We start from the raw sequence: 17,930 nt of genomic DNA on the forward strand, positions 1-17,930 counted from the left end.
CAGTTTGACTAGAGTCTAGAAACTAACCACCCCCCCACTTTAAGTCTTTTTCCCTCTCTTGTTTATAGTTATTTTAAATATTTCCTCAGCATATACTGAGAACCACATTGGTGTTATTGATGGTTGAGGAAAATATAAGACATTTCAAAGTGAGCAGAAAATGGCAGATGATATCCATATAAAGCCATCATAAGAATAAAACAGAAAATGAAAACTCTGACATTTTATAATTTTTGCTTCAACCATCAAACATAAATTAGGAAACTCAAGGAGGGAGGAAAAGGCTATTATATTAACCCATACTTTTGCTGTTCCCATTTTTCTTCCTTCCTGATATTCCAAGATTTATTATTTTCTTCTGTCCTTTCCCTATAGGTAAGGTATTGTTTCTTACTTACTGCCTTCAAGATTTTTTCTTTGTCTTTGGCTTTCAGAATTTGATTATGATATGTCTCGTGTGGATTTCTTTGTACTTATTCTGTTTGAGGATTGCTCAGATTCCTGAGTCTGTAGGCTTATGTCTTTGCTAAGTGTTTTTTTTTTTGGGGGGGGGGGCAGATTTATATGCATATCATATGTGTGTATATATGTGTATATTTAAACTTTTTGATACATATATATGATACATAAACATATTATATACCATGTGTATGCATGAGTATGGATCAGAAAGTGTATATAAATAATATGTGTATAAATCCCCTACCTATCTCTCTATTCAATCAAATTTTTTCTCCCTTGGGTAACTTATAGCTTCATTTTTCAGAGATTTCTGTCTTTTTTTCTTCAGTCTTCTTTTTAAGTTCAGTAAACTCATTTTACTTTTTATATTTTTGGTCTATTTTTGGCCCAAGTTTCTGCATTTATGATTTGGAGTATTATTTTATGTATACAAATGTTTATATAGGAATATTTAATTAATTTTGGGTGCCTATGTTATAGTTTTCCTCTGATTCATGACTGGATTTCTTGGAGAGTTCTGTCATCAACTAGCATCATTTATAATCATAAAAAAAAAAAATCGAATAGCTTAAGTTCCCAGTAGCAGGCATTGATTAAATTATCTGTGATACATACCTTTACTAGACTATTATTTACCTGTTGAAGTGATGATATAGTTGATTTTTTTATCACTCAAGATTTGAGTGCTTAGAACAGTTAATTCATTGATGATGCATTTTATACATTTCATTATCCACATGTTCAGGTGTATACTATATATTGAATTGTAGGCATACTGGTGAATGACACTAAGACCCTCCCCTTTACATTTCCACTAGAAATATTTTCACAACAATTTGCATGAAAAAGCAGATTTCAAAAAAGCACATATAGTGTGATTCCATTTGTATGAAATTTGTGTAATAAAATACAAATACTAAAATTACAGGTTATATCTGTGTCTTTCCCTAGTGAGGAGCTTGGATGGATGTTTATGAAAAGGTTTACAATGGTTTTTCCTAGATGCCAGAATTGGGTGGCAATTTTTACATTCCACTTCATAATTTATCACTCATTTTTAAATATTTTTATATTAGTAGGAAATAAATGTAAAGAGTTCATAAATGATGTCAAATTAGTAACACTGACTTGATGAGACCTCAAGTGTGGTACTCATTACAAGATATTTTTTCATCTAATGTTATGACTCCTTAGCTGTAAGTTTATACTAGTAGAGTTTTACCCCCCCCCCTTTTTTTAATAACTTAATATAATTACAGGATGGAAGCAAACAATATGCAAGTTCTTCAGGATCTGCTATCAAAACAGCTGCTTTACCCAGTGACCCAGTTTACAGCCTGCAAGCATATGGTCGACAGGTAAGCTGTACGGGTGTCACAGATACCACTTCTTTAAAACATTGGATAGTTGGGGCGCCTGGGTGGCTCAGTCGGTTAAGCGTCCGACTTCAGCCAGGTCACAATCTCGCGGTCCGTGAGTTCGAGCCCCGTGTCGGGCTCTGGGCTGATGGCTCAGAGCCTGGAGCCTGTTTCTGATTCTGTGTCTCCCTCTCTCTCTGCCCCTCCCCCGTTCGTGCTCTGTCTCTCTCTGTCCCAAACATAAATAAACGTTGAAAAAAAAAATAAAAAAAAAAATAAAACATTGGATAGTAGAATGCAGTAACTCAGTTATTGTCCAGCAGTAGAGTTGTGCTTGTTTGAAAATGAGGGTAAAATTATTCTAGGAGAGATTGAAAGGGAATTCCCTTGAGCCTTCAGAGACTATTAAAATTTCAGCTGATCCTGGACAATATAATAAAAGAAAATACTCTTTTATACACATGAAGAAGATTTAAGTGGCAGCAGTTGAAATGACTAGCTTATTGAAAAAGAGAATAAGGCAGATAGGGAACAAGACAGAATACACTTGCTTGACATATTCTTGGGTTTAAAAAAAAGAAAGAAAAATGTCAAAGCCTTAATCTCAAATTTCTTAATTCTTTGAAGTGCTCACAAAATTGGCCGGTACATGACCATCAATGAATACATTTACAATTTTTATGTTTATATTTACATTTAACTTGTACATTAATATCACGTCCCTGAAATTTCATAAGTCATGTCCATTTTTAATGACTTGTGTTTGCATCTTAAGAGGATTCTAGCTCAAGAAACAATGTTTTTGGCATTTAAGAATGTCAAATAAATTCAGCCACTCAATAAAGATAACTGATAGACTATAAAGCTATTATTGAGACAAGGGGAATGTCAATTTTGTGACACCATATATTGAAAAAGGTAACCTCTAAAGTGTATGATATGTAATAATGCCATTGGGAAAAACATTTATTAGCAAATGACTAGCATTAAATTTCAGAAATGTGGTATAAAAAAGGGTGAAATGTGGAACTAGAGATAACAAGCTTCTAATTTTCAATGTCATTTACAAGTCAGTGTTACCTGGGAGCCTGAAAAAAAATCCCTGAATTTGCTTTGAGCCTGTTTCCTTGTCTGTTAAAAGGAGAAAGTGTGAGAAAAAGGAATGGTTATGATGACAATCTCCTGTCATATATCTCAAGAGTTTCGTAAGAAACTAAAAAGCTTTTGGAAACCAAAGGCATTTCCTAAATGTAAATTATTATTGTTGTTGCTATTGAAGAGATACATGTTGAATTACTCTAGCAATTGGTACAGTGATAATACTGTGCCATTTTGCAAGTGTGGATTCTCTGTATGTGCATTTGTTTCTGATAGATTTTGCACATTTAAGAATTGTAATTAATACAAATGCAAAACTACCCCCCTCAAAAAAACTTGGATCTCTCTTGAGCACCTAAATTCATAATCAAATTAAATATATATATATATATATATATATATATATATATATATATGTGCGTGAATAGCTGTAAAGAACTCCATAAAGCCTTTGCAACATTGATTCACTGAGTAATAGTTATAACTCATATAGTTCTAGACACGTCATTGAATTGTCCTATTCAATGATCTGTTATTGAAGTTTGTTATACTTCAATAAAAGGTTTAAATGAAGAGGCTTATATAGGCCATCTTACCTTCAGTTTATTTCCTGGGACAAACATTCCCAAAATTAACTTTGAAAGCTGTCTTTCTAGCCAACCTGGTGCTACTCCAAGTACATAGAAGCCTTAGAACAGGAGAGGATTCTTCTTAAAATTCAAGAAGAACTGGAAAAAAAGTTATTTACAGGTAATTTTTCCTTTCTGCTTACAGAACTCCTTTGTTAACCTTCTATCACAGATTAACTCTAGAGGACTTTGCTGATGATCACTTCACAGCTTTCCTTATTTCTCTTATTTTTGTGCAGCTACACCATCTTTTACAAATTTTAAGTCTGCTGCTTCAGCTGTGTCTTTGAAAAAGACCGTATCTTCCTATAACATCCAGAGTGAGTTTTCAGTGACTATTGGCAGTTCTTTCTTCCTTGTTAGAGTTCAGTCTCTCATTTGGCTGTTCAGCAAAGAGAGAGCAGGAAGGGAGGAAGACTGACTCCCTCCCAGCTGCTCTGACCCACAAGTTTGGAGAATTTCAGTGTGTGTGTGTGCATGTGTGTGCACGCGGTTGTGTTCTCTCTCTTTCTGTGTTTTTTTTCTCCTCTGCTGAGAACCTAACTCTCTATCCCATTTTCAGAGTGACAGTACTCATGTGGGTGTATAATCTGCTGCTGCTAGATGCAAGGTAAGTCAGACTGAACGTTTTGCAGTACCATTCATGTCCCTGTAACATACACACTCATGCACATATGCAGTTGCACACATGCAAAGCATGCACACGCCACACACATACACACACACACACACACACACACACACACACACACCCTGCTAACAAATTGACAGTAGGAGTGATCACCTCGCCTGCCCTCTAAGTGGCAGTCTCCTGAAAAGGAAAGCTTGTAGGGAATGATCACTTATTGCTTCCATTCACTCCTTATCTCTTCTTGCACAAAGAACAATGGAAGAATAGTCTCTAGCTCAGTCTCCCAAGTTTTCCCAAGCTGAGTTTTTCCAAGCTCCATTTCCCCACGTTGGGAATGTAAGAAAGAACTAAAAATAAAGAACTGAAAATCAAGCCAGGTCCTTCTTTCTTGCAGATGCTGATGGGATTATATAATTTTGACTGGATACTAACATTAGAGGTTACCAATGCCTTTACAAAATGGTATAGAAGTATAATGTAGTGTATGTGTGCCCCATGGACTCAGTACTTGAAGAACCCAGTAAAAGTCCTGTTTCTCTTATCTTCTGTCTTACTGCTTGATTTTTTGTTTCCGAAAATCCTTTTTGTGGATTTTGGCTTTCTGGTTCTTGGAAGGGTTTGATGAGCAGGCCTTTATGTTCTCTGCCTGCTTATCTTTTTTCTCTTTTGTTTTACCCTAGCTGCTGTACCCTTCTGCCAATTCCCCAACCTCTTAGGCCATCCTTATAAGTGCCTCAACATGTAGGGTTTGTTGACGTATCTGCTCATTTTTTTTTAATCCTTATTACAATTCTTTGTTTATTTTAGATTTACATTTTCCATAGCTACTTATGTTTTCAACCATTTATTTTTCTTTTGCAGGAATTCTCACTGATATGGAAGCTCAAGTTATTATTTTTTTGATGGCCTGCATTAGAGCAAGCCTACCATCTAAATAAAGTTTGGCGTGTTGTACTCTTACAGTTTTTTTTTTTTTTTTTAATTTTTTTTCTTTTCAACGTTTATTTATTTTTGGGACAGAGAGAGACAGAGCATGAACGGGGGAGGGGCAGAGAGAGAAGGAGACACAGAATCGGAAACAGGCTCCAGGCTCTGAGCCATCAGCCCAGAGCCTGACGCGGGGCTCGAACTCACGGACCGCGAGATCGTGACCTGGCTGAAGTCGGACGCCTAACCGACTGCGCCACCCAGGCGCCCCTGTACTCTTATAGTTTTAAAGTGACAGCTATTCTGTACACATTACAAAAAAGACCATAAAATTTTTAAAAACTCATTTAGAATAAAATGACTTCTATCTAGGTTAGAAGAATCAAAATGTTTTGCTCATCACAGAACTTAAGAAAGTATCATGTTATGCTCCTCAAGTAATCTTTCAATAAATATTCTTTGAGCATTTACTCTATTTGGTTAGCAGACATGTTCAACAAGTGGTTAGGGGCAAATATTCCTAGTAATAAATTGGCCCAAAACATAAAGTGAAGTGACTTCCAAACCTTATTCCTATCCCCAACTCTCTAAAGGAGCCATATATTAAAGCAGTGGTTCTCAGATGTAGACTTCAGTGTGCATAAGGCTCACTTGTGACATTTGCCAGCAGTGCAGATTCCTAGGCTCACTCTCTGAGAGTCTGATTCAGTAGCTCTTGGGCAGAACCCATGAATCTCCCTCTTTAACAGACATCCTCGGTGATACTGATATAGATGTTCCACAGGTCACTCTTTGAGATGAACTGTTAGGGTAAAAGAGAAGAGCTTTAAAAGGTAAAATCCCTCTTATTAACTCAAGTTACACTTACATCAGCAAGAGCCCGGACATACACCCTCCTGTCCTCTTCCCCAGAGAGAAAGGAGAAGGTGTCAGAAATGACCAGGGAGAATGAAACTTCACCAGATGTAGGCCTCAGGACTCAGAAGCTCCAAAGACTATGACTTGGATTACCGGATTAGAAGCATTGAACTTCTACTTTCACACAGTCCCAGATAGTATTTTCAAGGTAGGAATTGCTATTCCTGATTCTTGAAGAGTTACACATTGTAAAGGAGGAAAGCATCAGGAGGCATCAGAAAAACTATTCTTCTAAAGCAGTGGTTTGAGTACGTGTTACAGCATTGGAACCCTGTGGTTTTATCTATTTCCACCCTGCTCCACACCCCATAGTGGCTGTGAAGTTTGTAACTAACTGTTTTTTATGCATTGCACTTGTTTTCTTTTCTTTTCTTTTCTTTACTTTACTTTTCTTCTCTTTTCAGTGTTTCTATCTTTTTTCTGCCTTCTCTTGTTTTTTTTTTTATAAATATTTTATTTATTTTTGAAAGACAGAGCACAAGCAGGGGAGAGGCAGAGAGAGAGGGAGACACAGAATCTGAAGCAGGCTTCAGGCTCTGAGCTGTCAGCACAGAGCCTGATGCGGGGCTGGAACTTACGAACCGCAAGATCATGACCTGAGGTGAAGTCAGATGCTTAACTGACTGAGCCACCTAGGCGCCCCTTCTCTTGGTTTTAATTGAGCATTTTACATGATTCCATTTTCGCTCCTCTCTTAGCATGTCAATTATACTTCCTTTATAAATTGTATTATAGGTTGCTGTAGAATTTGCAATACACATTTACAACTAATAAAAGCCTGCTTTCAAGTAACTCTGTCCCACTTCATGGGTAGTGCAGGTGCCTTATAACAAAGCATATCTACTTCCTCTCTCCTGTCCTTTATCACTTTGCTGCCAGTTCATTTCACTTACCCATATGCTATAAAACTGAATGCATTCTTGCTATTATTATTTTAAACCGTTTTCTGTTAAGTCAATTAAGAATCAGAAAAATAAAATATTATTTTGTTTTCACTTATTCCTTCTCTAATACTTTTCCCTTCTTTATGTAGATCCAAGTTTTTGACCTATTATCATTTTCCTTCTCTCAGAAGAACTTCTTTTATCATTTCTTGCAAGGCAGGTCTACTGGAGACAAATTTTCTCATTATTCGTGTGCCTTAGAAAGTCTCTAGTTTTCCATTTATTTTTGAAGGGTAATTTCACTGTATGCAGAATTCTAGGTTAGTGGTTTTTATTCTTTCAACCCTTCAAATATTTCACTCCACCCTCTTTTTGCTTGCATGTTTTCTGAAGAGAAGTCAAATAGAATTCTATCTTGTTCCCTTTGCTTGTTTCAAGACTCTCTCTGTGATTTTCTGCATTTCATATATGGTATGTGTAGGTGTACATTTTATGGTATGTGCCCTGCTTGTGTTCTCTAAGCTTCCTAGATCAGTGGTTTGGTGTCTGTCATAAATTTTGAAAATCTGGCATTATTCCTTTAAATATTCCTTCTATTCCTTCATCTTTGTTCTCCTTCTGGTAATTCCATTGCACACATGTTCTATCTTTTATAACTGTCCCACAGTTCTTCTGTTCTTTTACATTGTTGTTGCTGTTTTCTCTTTGCCTTTCAGTTTTGGAATTTTCTATTGATCTTTCTTCAAGCTCACTGATTCTTTCCTTAGCTGTGTTTAGTCTGTTGGTAAACCCATCAAAGGCATTCTTCGTTTCTGTTACAATGTTTTCAGTTTCTAGCATTTCCTTGTGAGTTTTTCTTAGAACTTCCATCTCTCTGCTTGTGTGACCCATCTAGTCTGTATGTTATCCACTTTTTTATTTGATCTCTTAGCTTATTGATCATTCTAAATTTCTGGTCTGATCATTCCAAAATCTCTGCCATATCTGAATCTGGTTCTCATGCTTGCTTTAGTCTTAGATTGTTTTTTTTTCTTGCCTTTTAGCATGCTTTGTATTATTTTTTTGAAAGCAAGATATGGTAAAAGTCACTGAGGTTATATGGGTGTTTAGTGTGAGGTTTTATGTTTATCTGGCTAGGAATTAGGCTATATTTACTGTTTGCTGTGGCTATGGTGTTAGAGGCTAAAATTTCCTGTGTGTCCTTGTTAATTGTTCTCTAGGTTTTCCTAGAGACTCCTTAATAGGATCTGAAGCTTACAGTTCTTTTAGCTGCAATCACAGTTATTACACCAGAACCCTATTGATGTGGTCAAGTGTGGGAGGAGGGGAAGTGTTTTACATTCTGATAGCTAGATGGCAGCCTTTTAGTGAGACTGAGTTGAGTATGTCCCTTCTCCCAGGTAGTTTAGGCTTTAGTAAAACCCCAGTCCATTAGTGAAGTAGTTTCCCTAGAGGGCAGGCCTTGTTAGGAGGAAGCGAAAGAACTCCGGGTATATTCCAAAATGGTCACTTTACCATTCCCCCTACCAGAAGCAGGAGGGGATTTTTCTCTGATCTTTGCAGTAAGAACCTGGTAGAGACCCTGGAAGTAAAACCCAAGAATGTGGGCACCCCCAGCCTCCAAAGACAGGACCCCCTTGTAGCTTTTAACTCTCAAGCTGGTCTACAACTTAAAGTATTTCTACTGAAGTTAGCTCCAGCTGCTGACTTCTGCTCCTGGTGAGCTGTGATTCTCTGTATCTGTCTGTTTCTCCAGCTCTAGGGGCAGCAGCTTGCCCTGTTACCACAGTTCTTTGAAGGATCCAAGAAGAGTTGTGGATTTTCAGGTTAGTTAGTTGTGAGGACAGTGGTGGTGACTTCTAAGCTCCATAACATGTCGGATGGGACCCTGAAGTTTGGCACCAGTATTTTAAAATATTCTGTAATCAGTTTTATTAAGATAAAATTAAGAAAAGTTAAATTATTAGTTTAAATTTTTATTGTTATGTATATACTAAATGATGACAGTTTTTATATAATAAATATTTACATGTTCATTTGGCCTAATCTCAAAGCATCCCCCAGCAGGGGCTAGTCTCAATTTTTTAGCACTAAAGGCAATTTTCTTACATTATCATGCTCTGACTGTGGTTCTACTTTTGACTACCACTCCTGACTTTGGTTCTACTGATTCTTCTTAACATCTCTTCATCCATCTCCTCCTTCCCTTGCCCCTGTTGGATGACTGCCTTGTTCCAGATTCTTATCACCTTGAATCTGAGTCCTAATTAGTATCTCTTTCTCCTTCCTGGCCACCCTCCAACTGTGCTCAGAGTGATTTTTATAAAATCATAACCTTCTTGTGATGTTACTTTGCCTAAAGCCTTCATTAAGATGACTGGTAAGTCTGTAATTGATAGAAGTTCTTTTTTTGTTTGTTTGTTTTTGAGTTTATTTTTGAGGGAGGGAGAGAGAGAGAGAGAGAGAGAGAAACCTTGCAAGCAGGGGAGGGGCAGAGAGAGAGGGAGAGAGAGAGAATCCCAGGCAGCCTCCATGCCATCAGCACAGAGTCACACTGTGGGCTCAATCTCACGAACTGCGAGATCATGACCTGAACCAAAATGGAGAGTCTAACGCTTAACTGACTGAGCTACCCAGGTGCCCCAAGAAGTTCTTTACTTAACATGACATTCATAGAAGTCCCTCCTGACTTCTGATATAAATATTTAGATCAGGCGTTTGTTCCTCTGGGAAGGTGTCTTTGATATTCTTCTCTTACCCAAGATGCCCAACCCCCACCCCCACAATCACATAAGTTCTCACTCCCTCTTCTGTTTTACCACACTGTAGCTTATTTATTACTCTATAATAACCCTTGTCATACGGATCGTAATTTTTTGTTTACATGCCTCTTTCCCCAGTAAAACTGTTATATGAACTTTTATTATAGCACCTTACATAGAACATCTAGAAAATAGATGTTCACTATATATTAGTTGAAAAAAATGAAGGAAATATCTCCACTGTAAAAATCACAAGAAGGTAAAAATCACTGCTTGTGTAAGAAAGGTCAGTATAATGCTATTCACAAGAATTTGCCATTAATATGTTTTTAATGTTCATTTATTTTTGAGAGAGAGAGAGAGCGCACCTGTGCTAGTGGGGCAAGGGCAGAGAGAGAGAGAGAGAGAGAGAGAACCCCAAGCAGGCTCCGCACCATCAGCGCAGAACCCCAGTGATGCAGGGCTCAATCTCATGAACCATGAGATCATGACCTGAGCTAAAATCAAGAGTCAGATGCCCAACCAACTGAGCCACCCAGGCATCCTGCCATTAATATTTTTATAATTATAAACATGTAGTGATGTCACAGTTTCATGTAAAGTGTATAATCTTTGTTCTATCTATATCATTTCTCATATTTATGAAAATACACCTGTATGTCATCATGTCTTTCAGAGAAGAAATTAGTACTTATTAAATCACATTAAATCACTTAAATCACTTCAGGCCTGGGTTTCTCAGCCTTGGCACTATTGACATTTTTGGTCAACTATTTCTTTGTTATGGAGGTTTGTTCTGTGCAATGTCAGATGTTTCACAATATCCCTGTTCTCTACCCACTGTAGACCACTAGCACCTCCCCAGTTGTGACAACCCAAAATATTTCCAGATATTACCAAGTCATACCTGGTTGAGAACCACTGCTTTAGACTTTGGAACATTTTTATGTTTAATTTTTTGAGATATCTACTTACAATGAAACCTTTAAATTCTAGTTTCCCACCATACCCTCTTTTAAATAAGTATTATAGACCTAACCCATAACACTACCAATAATACCTTCTAACTGATAACTTATTTGTTTTAGTGAGTATATTACATCCACTTGAATAATTTCTCTTCTTTTACATTATATTTGGAAGTGTAACCCCTAAAGGAAATGCTCAGCCAATATTTGTTGAATTAATAAAACTTAAAATAAATTCCTTACTTACATTTAATGTAACATATATTTTAGGTAATCTTGTAAGTGACTTTAAATCTGACTTGGGTTTGTATGAATAAATAAATTAATTTTAATTGTGCTGTTTGTTTACATCTGATGTGCTTCTTGATTTTATGAGTTGAGTTCTCATTAAAAAAACAGCTTACTTTTGGAAGAGACCTAGGTTTTATTTATTTATTTACTTATTATTTATTTATTATTTATTAATTAATATAATTTATTGTCAAGTTGGCTAACATACAGTGTATACAGTGTGCTCTTGGTTTGGGGGATAGATTCCCATGATTCATCGCTTACATACAACCCCAGTGCTCATCCCAACAAGTGCCCTCCTCAATACCCATCACCCATTTCCCCTCTCCCCCACCCCAATCAACCCTCAGTTTGTTCTCTGTATTTAAGAGTCTCTTATGGTTTGCCTCTCTACCTCCTTGTTTGTAACTATTTTTTTCCCTTCCCTTCCCCCATGGTCTTCTGTTAAGTTTCTCAAGTTCCACGTATGAGTATCTGTCTTTCTCTGATTGACTTATTTCACTTAGCATAATACCCTCCAGTTCCATCCATGTTGCTGCAAATGGCATGATTTCATTCTTTCTCATTCCCAAGTAGTATTCCATTGTATATATAAACCACATCTTCTTTATCCATTCATCAGTTGATGAACATTTAGGCTCTCTCCATAACTTAGCTATTGTTGAAAGTGCTGCTATAAACATTGGGGTACATGTGCCCCTATGAATCAGCACTCCTGTATCCTTTGGATAAATTCCTAGTAGTGCTATTGCTGGGTGTAGGATAGTTCTATTTTTAATTTTTTGAGGAACTTCCACACTGTTTTTCAGAGTGACTACACCAGTTACCCAAAGCAATCTAAATTCAATGCAATCCCAATAAAAATTGCACCAGTATTCTTCTCAAAGCTAGAACAAATAATCCTAAAGTTTGTATAGGACCACAAAAGACCCTGAATAACCAAAGTAATGTTGAAAAAGAAAACCAAAGCAAGAGGAATCACAATCTCAGACTTTAGCCTCTACTACAAAGCTGTAATCATCAAGACAGTATGGTATTGGCACAAAGACAAACACAGAGACCAATGGAATAGGATAGAGAACCCAGAATTGGGCCCACAAATGTATGACCAACTAATCTTTGACAAAGCAGGAAAGAGTATCCAATGGAAAAAAAAAGACTGTCTCTTTAGCAAATGGTGCTGGGAGAACTGGACAGCAACATACAGAAGAATGACACTAGACCACTTAGTTACACTATATACAAAAATAAACTCAAACCCTAAATGTGAGACAGGAAGCCATCAAAACCCTGGAACAGAAAATAGGAGGGGCGCCTGGGTGGCGCAGTCCGTTAAGCGTCCGACTTCAGCCAGGTCACGATCTCGCGGTCCGTGAGTTCGAGCCCCGCGTCGGGCTCTGGGCTGATGGCTCAGAGCCTGGAGCCTGTTTCCGATTCTGTGTCTCCCTCTCTCTCTGCCCCTCCCCCGTTCATGCTCTGTCTCTCTCTGTCCCAAAAATAAATGTTGAAAAAAAAAAATTAAAAAAAAAAAAAAAAAGAAAATAGGAGACCTAGTTTTATTTATTTTTTTTTTTTTAATTTTTAAAAAAATTTTTTTTTTCTCAACGTTTTTTATTTATTTTTGGGACAGAGAGAGACAGAGCATGAACGGGGGAGGGGCAGAGAGAGAGGGAGACACAGAATCGGAAACAGGCTCCAGGCTCTGAGCCACCAGCCCAGAGCCCGATGCGGGGCTCGAACCCACGGACCGCGAGATCGTGACCTGGCTGAAGTCGGACGCTTAACCGACTGCACCACCCAGGCGCCCCAGGAGACCTAGTTTTAAAACCCACAAACTACCATGTATACTTTGTCAACTTATACCCTTCAAAACATGGGAAAATTGACCTCATATTTTGTTTATGTTATTGTTTGGGGTGAATAAATATATTTTGAAATAAAAATAATAGTGAAAGAATTCAAAAGTAATTTGGCCAGTTGGGTCAGATTTCAGCTTGTGTATATATTATTACCTAATAAACAAATTTAGTATTAAAGGTATAACTTAATTCATGTTATATTTCTTAAATGTGTATTTTTATCATTTGTCATATAATTGAGAATTACTTTCTAAGTACATTATCTGTGAATAATTGTGGGGTTTTTTCTTAATTGGCATACTGTTTTAAAAATTACAGTGAAATTTATGCTTCAAAAAATTTCTCAGTTGGTATATATCCAATGATCCAGTAGAATTTGATTCTAATCTTTGATCTGTAACTGCCTTTCTGATTTGGGGCCATTTATTTTACTTCTTTGAGTCTGAGTTTACTTATGTATAAAGAGCAAAGGGTCTTTTTATAAATTTTAGCTCTAATATTATGTGATTTTATGAGTTTATAACACTGGAGCTTTAAAAAAATTCTTTTTAATGTTTGTTTTTGAGAGAGAGAGAGAGTGCAAGTGGGAGAGTGGCAGAGAGAAAGGGAGACACAGAATCTGAAACAGGCTCCAGGCTCTAAACTGTCAGCACAAAGCCCAATGCCGGACTTGAACTCACAAACCGTGAAATCATGACCTGAGCCAAAGTCAGACACTTAACCAATTGAACCACCCAGGTACTCCAATACTGGAGCTTTTTATGTGTAACTGTCTATAGAGTTTTGGTGTATTTCTTTAAAAATTTTTTTTAATGTTTATTTATATTTGAGACAGAGAGAGACAGAGCATGAACAGGGGAGGGTCAGAGAGAGGGAGACACAGAATCTGAAGCAGGCTCCAGGCTCCAGGCTGTCAGCACAGAGCCTGACTTGGGGCTCGAACTCATGGACCATGAGATCATGACCTGAGCTGAAGTCAGACGCTTAACCAACTGAGCCACTGAGGTGCCCCAAGTTTTGGTGTATTTCTTAATGAGCAATTATTTCTATATTTTGTTTTGAATTCTTTTTTAAGTTTATTTATTTATTTTTAGAGAGAGAGAAATCACAAGCTGGGAAGAGACAGAGAAAGATGAAAGAGAATCCTTAGTAACCCTGCACTGTCAATGTGGAGCCCAACAAAGGGCTCGAACCCACAAACCATGACATTGTGACCTGAGCCAAAACCAAGAGTTGGATGCTCAACCGACCAAACCTCCCAGGCACCCCTATTTCTATATTTTTAGGGGTTTTCTTGTTTAATTAAAAAAAATTTTTTTTAATGTTTTATTTATTTCTGAGACAGAAAGTGACAGAGCATGAGCAGGGGAGGGGCAGAGAAAGAGGGAGACACAGAATCCGAAGGAGGCTCCAGGCCCTGAGCTGTCAGCACAGAGCCCGACACGGGCTTCAACTCACAAACTACGAGATCATGACCTGAGCAGAAGTTGGATGCTTAACCGACTGAGCCACCCAGGCGCCCCATGTTTAATTTTTTTTTAATCTTTATTTTTGAGAGAAAGAGAGAGAGAAAGAGTACGAGTGGGGGAGGAACAAAGGGAAAGGGAGACACTGAATCTGAAGTAGGCTCCAGGCTCTGAGCTGTCAGCACAAAGCCTGACGTGGGCCTCGAACTTGTGAACCACAAGATCATGACTCGAGCCCAAGTCAGACACTTAACCAGCTGAGCCACCCAGGTGCCCTTCTATATTTTGAATCAGAATCTTGGATGCCAAGATGAAAAAAAATTCTGCCTCTGTGCTGTTTCCTTTTCCAAGGTCAAAAACTTACAGAGTGTGTCTGGCCCGAAATCGTTACTGTTTTAGAAACAAACCTCTGCTTTGTATGTCCCAAGGAAAAAAGAAAAAAATTCAACAGCACATGATGATATTGAGTGGTAATCTCCCTCCTTACCCCCAGCAGGACAGAGACTGTTTCCCAGCACCGTCCTACTCTTATTCCTTTTAGTAATGGAATCCCCAAGTTTTAGCTGTGCCCATGACTACCTAACTGGAGTTAACTGTCATTTCCCTGTCTACCCCACAGGTAGACTTGGCCATGTGAACAATGTCAGGTTAAGGGAATATGAGAAGAAGTGTGAAATATCCATTCAAGCCTTTTTTAAAAATAAAAATACTTGCCAACCATTTTTCTCTTTTCTCTTCCTGTAAGCTGGATCACAGTGGGGTGTTAGCTAACACTATCCCACCACATAGATGGGACACCTCCCTAAGGAATTATGGTGCCTGGGTCTCTGGATGACCTCATGGAGGAGAGATGTCTCACCCAGGACTGTTAACGTTTGAGTCACTTTATTTTTGTCCTTTTTTTAAATTAATAGCAGCTTATCCTAGATGTTAAGCAATATAAAAATTGCTACCAGTAGGCTACTGCCATAACAAAAACCTAAAATGTGAAATCCATTAAGCAGTCAGTTTTTGGACACAAGGAAGCAGATTGAAGGTGAGAAAGCTGGTGACCTTTGTAATGTCATGGCATAATATTTAGTGAAGCTGTTACTTCTGATAACTTGGAAAACAGACCATGTGCCTGCTATGCCCATAGCTCTCTAAAAGAAGTGATCCAAAAAAAAGATGTGTTTTTATGTTGGTTGGTCCTTGTTGCTTTTAGCTAGATACCATGAGAGATATATCACGCAAGATATCTATCTATCTATCTATCTATCTATATCTGTATCTATATATAATGAACCTGTTTACAGGTAGAAATGGAAGCTAAGGGAGTCACATCCTGTGACTGTGGCTTACAATTAAAATTAATATAAAATATAATAATTTTGACCCTCAAACTTGGGAGAGTCAACTGCAACTATGCCCCCACTAAGCAGAGCCTTTGGTCAATGCCCTTTCAAAAGCTTCTCATTAAGACTTTTCATCTGGACGGTAGTGACCTTGTAACAAAGATCAAAGTAGAGGTATTGCCTTCCTAATTTAGCCTATTGTTTTATGTGACCTTAAAATAGCCACCATTAAAATAACAGGGAAATGTGCTAAGCATAGAAGTGAATAAATAAAATAAGGGAGTTGGCAGGCTTAAGAACTGAGACCAGAAGAGATTTTGACATGGAACCAACTGGTAGTAAATAGACTGAAAGCTTCCTAAATTTTGATTGAATTGTATTCTCAACAAAACCACAAGCCTGGCCTGAAAATGCCTGTAATTTTTCAATCTATAAAACAACCACCAGGCCCCCAAACTTGCATCATTAGAAAGCAGGCTGTGAAAATTGTACAACCTCCAAAGAGACCCACTTTCCAATGCCAACTTTAAATGTGGCCTAGAGGATAATAGATAAGGAAAATTTATTTCAGAAGGCAAAACCAGGGACCCTAGAGGACTAGGGGAAATGATATTTCTCCCAGGGAGTAGAATCAGGATTTAACAAAGTATCTTAGTTTAGGCTGCTTTAGTAGAATGCCTTAGACTGGGTGGCTTATAAACAACAGAAATTTATTTCTCACAGTTCTGGAGGCTGGAAGTCCAATATCAAGAAGACCCCAGCAGTTTTTGGTGTCTGGTGAGAACCCTCTTCTTGGGTCATAGATGGCTGTCTTCTCATTGTGTGCTCACATGGCAAAAGGGAGAAGGGAGCACTGTGGGGTATCTTTCATAAGGATATGAATCTCACTCATTAGAGCTCTGCTCTCATGACCAATCACCTGCCCAAAGCCCAATCTCCTGTACTATCACATGGGCCATTAGGATTTCAGTAAAATAATTTGGGAAGGAACATAAAAATTCAATCCATTACTCAAGGTGTTTTCACAGTTCCTGCCAAGAAGATGAATTGTAACTTCTATGTGTTGTCTGTTCTTCCTTTTTCAAAGCATCGTAATTGTAGTTTCTGTTTTCAGCTCTGGTTTATATGTCAACATGGTCCTATCAGATTTCTACCTTGTAAGTACTGTCAAAATTTCTGGCCCACTGAGGGGTCCTTTTTCATCCTCAGTACTGTTAAACATTCATTCTGTTGGGGCTTCTTTATTATCATATCTGTGGGGGGTTTTAGAAAGAGGTTATAAAGTATGTGCTTAGTTTTGGCATATAAATTTGGTGTTTTTAGCACCTTAAAAAGAACTGCATTGCTTAATAGAGTGGGACTTCTAGAATGGCTAAGTGAGAAGTTCGGTGAATTATGTCACCAAAAAGAGGTCACAAACTAGACAACATTGTCCCAACCCCTTGGGAATTCTATAAATTGAAAGGATATACAACAGATAGTGTTTATTCAAGAAAAACTACTGAACCTTGGTAGGAACAGTTGGTCCACCCTAACTTTAAGGGCTTGGTTTAGGGCTGTTTTCATTTCCTCCATCCTGCTCTATGATGTAGTAGTTCTGTAAGAGTGGTGTAGGCCATAAGGACCTTGCGTTTAGAGGGGGTTGATTTGATTTTTGGAACATGGGAAACTCATGCCCAGGAGTTTTTTCCAAAACAGTAGGACAGTGCGGGGCACCTGAGTGTCTCAGTCAGTTAAGTGTCTGACTCTTGATCTTGGCTCAGGTCATGATCTCACGGTTTATGGGTTTGAGCCCCACGCCTCACAGATAGAGTGAGGTCTTGCCCGCTGGCTGAGGCAAGCAATGTACTAACAAGACCAGTTAAAAATGAGAGAGGCATAGTGGTCATTGGAAACCTTTTACATATCCCTAGTGGTTTGAAAGCTAGTAGGCTTGCTCAGGGTCGCACACATGTTCACCAGAAATCAGAGAGAACCCTGTCTACTCATAGCTTGTTTAATTAACATGAGTCCTGTTTACTCAGAAAGTAAAAGTTGGGGCAGTCTTATAGACTGCATAAACTTTGATTACAGTCCCTAAAGCATACATCGATGCATCAGCAAAGAATGAAAATCTTACTAGCTCAAAGTGTTTAAGTGCAACTTCTGACCAATCATTGGCTGCTCACTAAATGGTACTAATCCACAGGTGACTCCTAGGAAGCTGGCTTTAAAGCAAAAGCAAGAATATTTTTTTAATGTTTATTTATTTATTTATTTTTATTTTATTTTTTTTAATTTTTTTTTCAACGTTTATTTATTTTTGGGACAGAGAGAGACAGAGCATGAACAGGGGAGGGACAG

General features: G+C 37.9%; 1 protein-coding gene across 14 annotated transcripts in view; it reads left to right on the top strand.

Annotated features, from left to right (window-relative positions):
- Positions 1 to 16,861, top strand: part of RGS22 (regulator of G protein signaling 22) — a 145,297-nt gene extending 128,436 nt beyond the window's left edge. For 10 of the 14 annotated variants that reach the window (XM_045454072.1, XM_045454079.1, XM_045454082.1 and 7 more), the window contains 5 exons: positions 1,722 to 1,820; positions 3,575 to 3,668; positions 3,787 to 3,867; positions 4,110 to 4,157; positions 5,040 to 5,138. In XM_045454072.1, the coding sequence (XP_045310028.1) occupies positions 1,722 to 1,820; positions 3,575 to 3,668; positions 3,787 to 3,867; positions 4,110 to 4,114 (279 nt within the window). In that variant the 3' untranslated portion in view covers positions 4,115 to 4,157; positions 5,040 to 5,138. Of the gene's footprint in view, positions 1 to 1,721; positions 1,821 to 3,562; positions 3,669 to 3,786; positions 3,868 to 4,109; positions 4,158 to 4,572; positions 5,139 to 8,663; positions 9,367 to 16,701 lie in introns of those variants that run through there. The other 4 variants (XM_045454073.1, XM_045454074.1, XM_045454075.1 and 1 more) reach the window with 4 other exon arrangements.
- The last annotated feature ends 1,069 nt before the right edge of the window (positions 16,862 to 17,930 follow it).

The sequence above is a fragment of the Leopardus geoffroyi genome, chromosome C3, assembly GCF_018350155.1.
Source record: "Leopardus geoffroyi isolate Oge1 chromosome C3, O.geoffroyi_Oge1_pat1.0, whole genome shotgun sequence".
NCBI classification, from domain to species: domain Eukaryota; kingdom Metazoa; phylum Chordata; class Mammalia; order Carnivora; family Felidae; genus Leopardus; species Leopardus geoffroyi.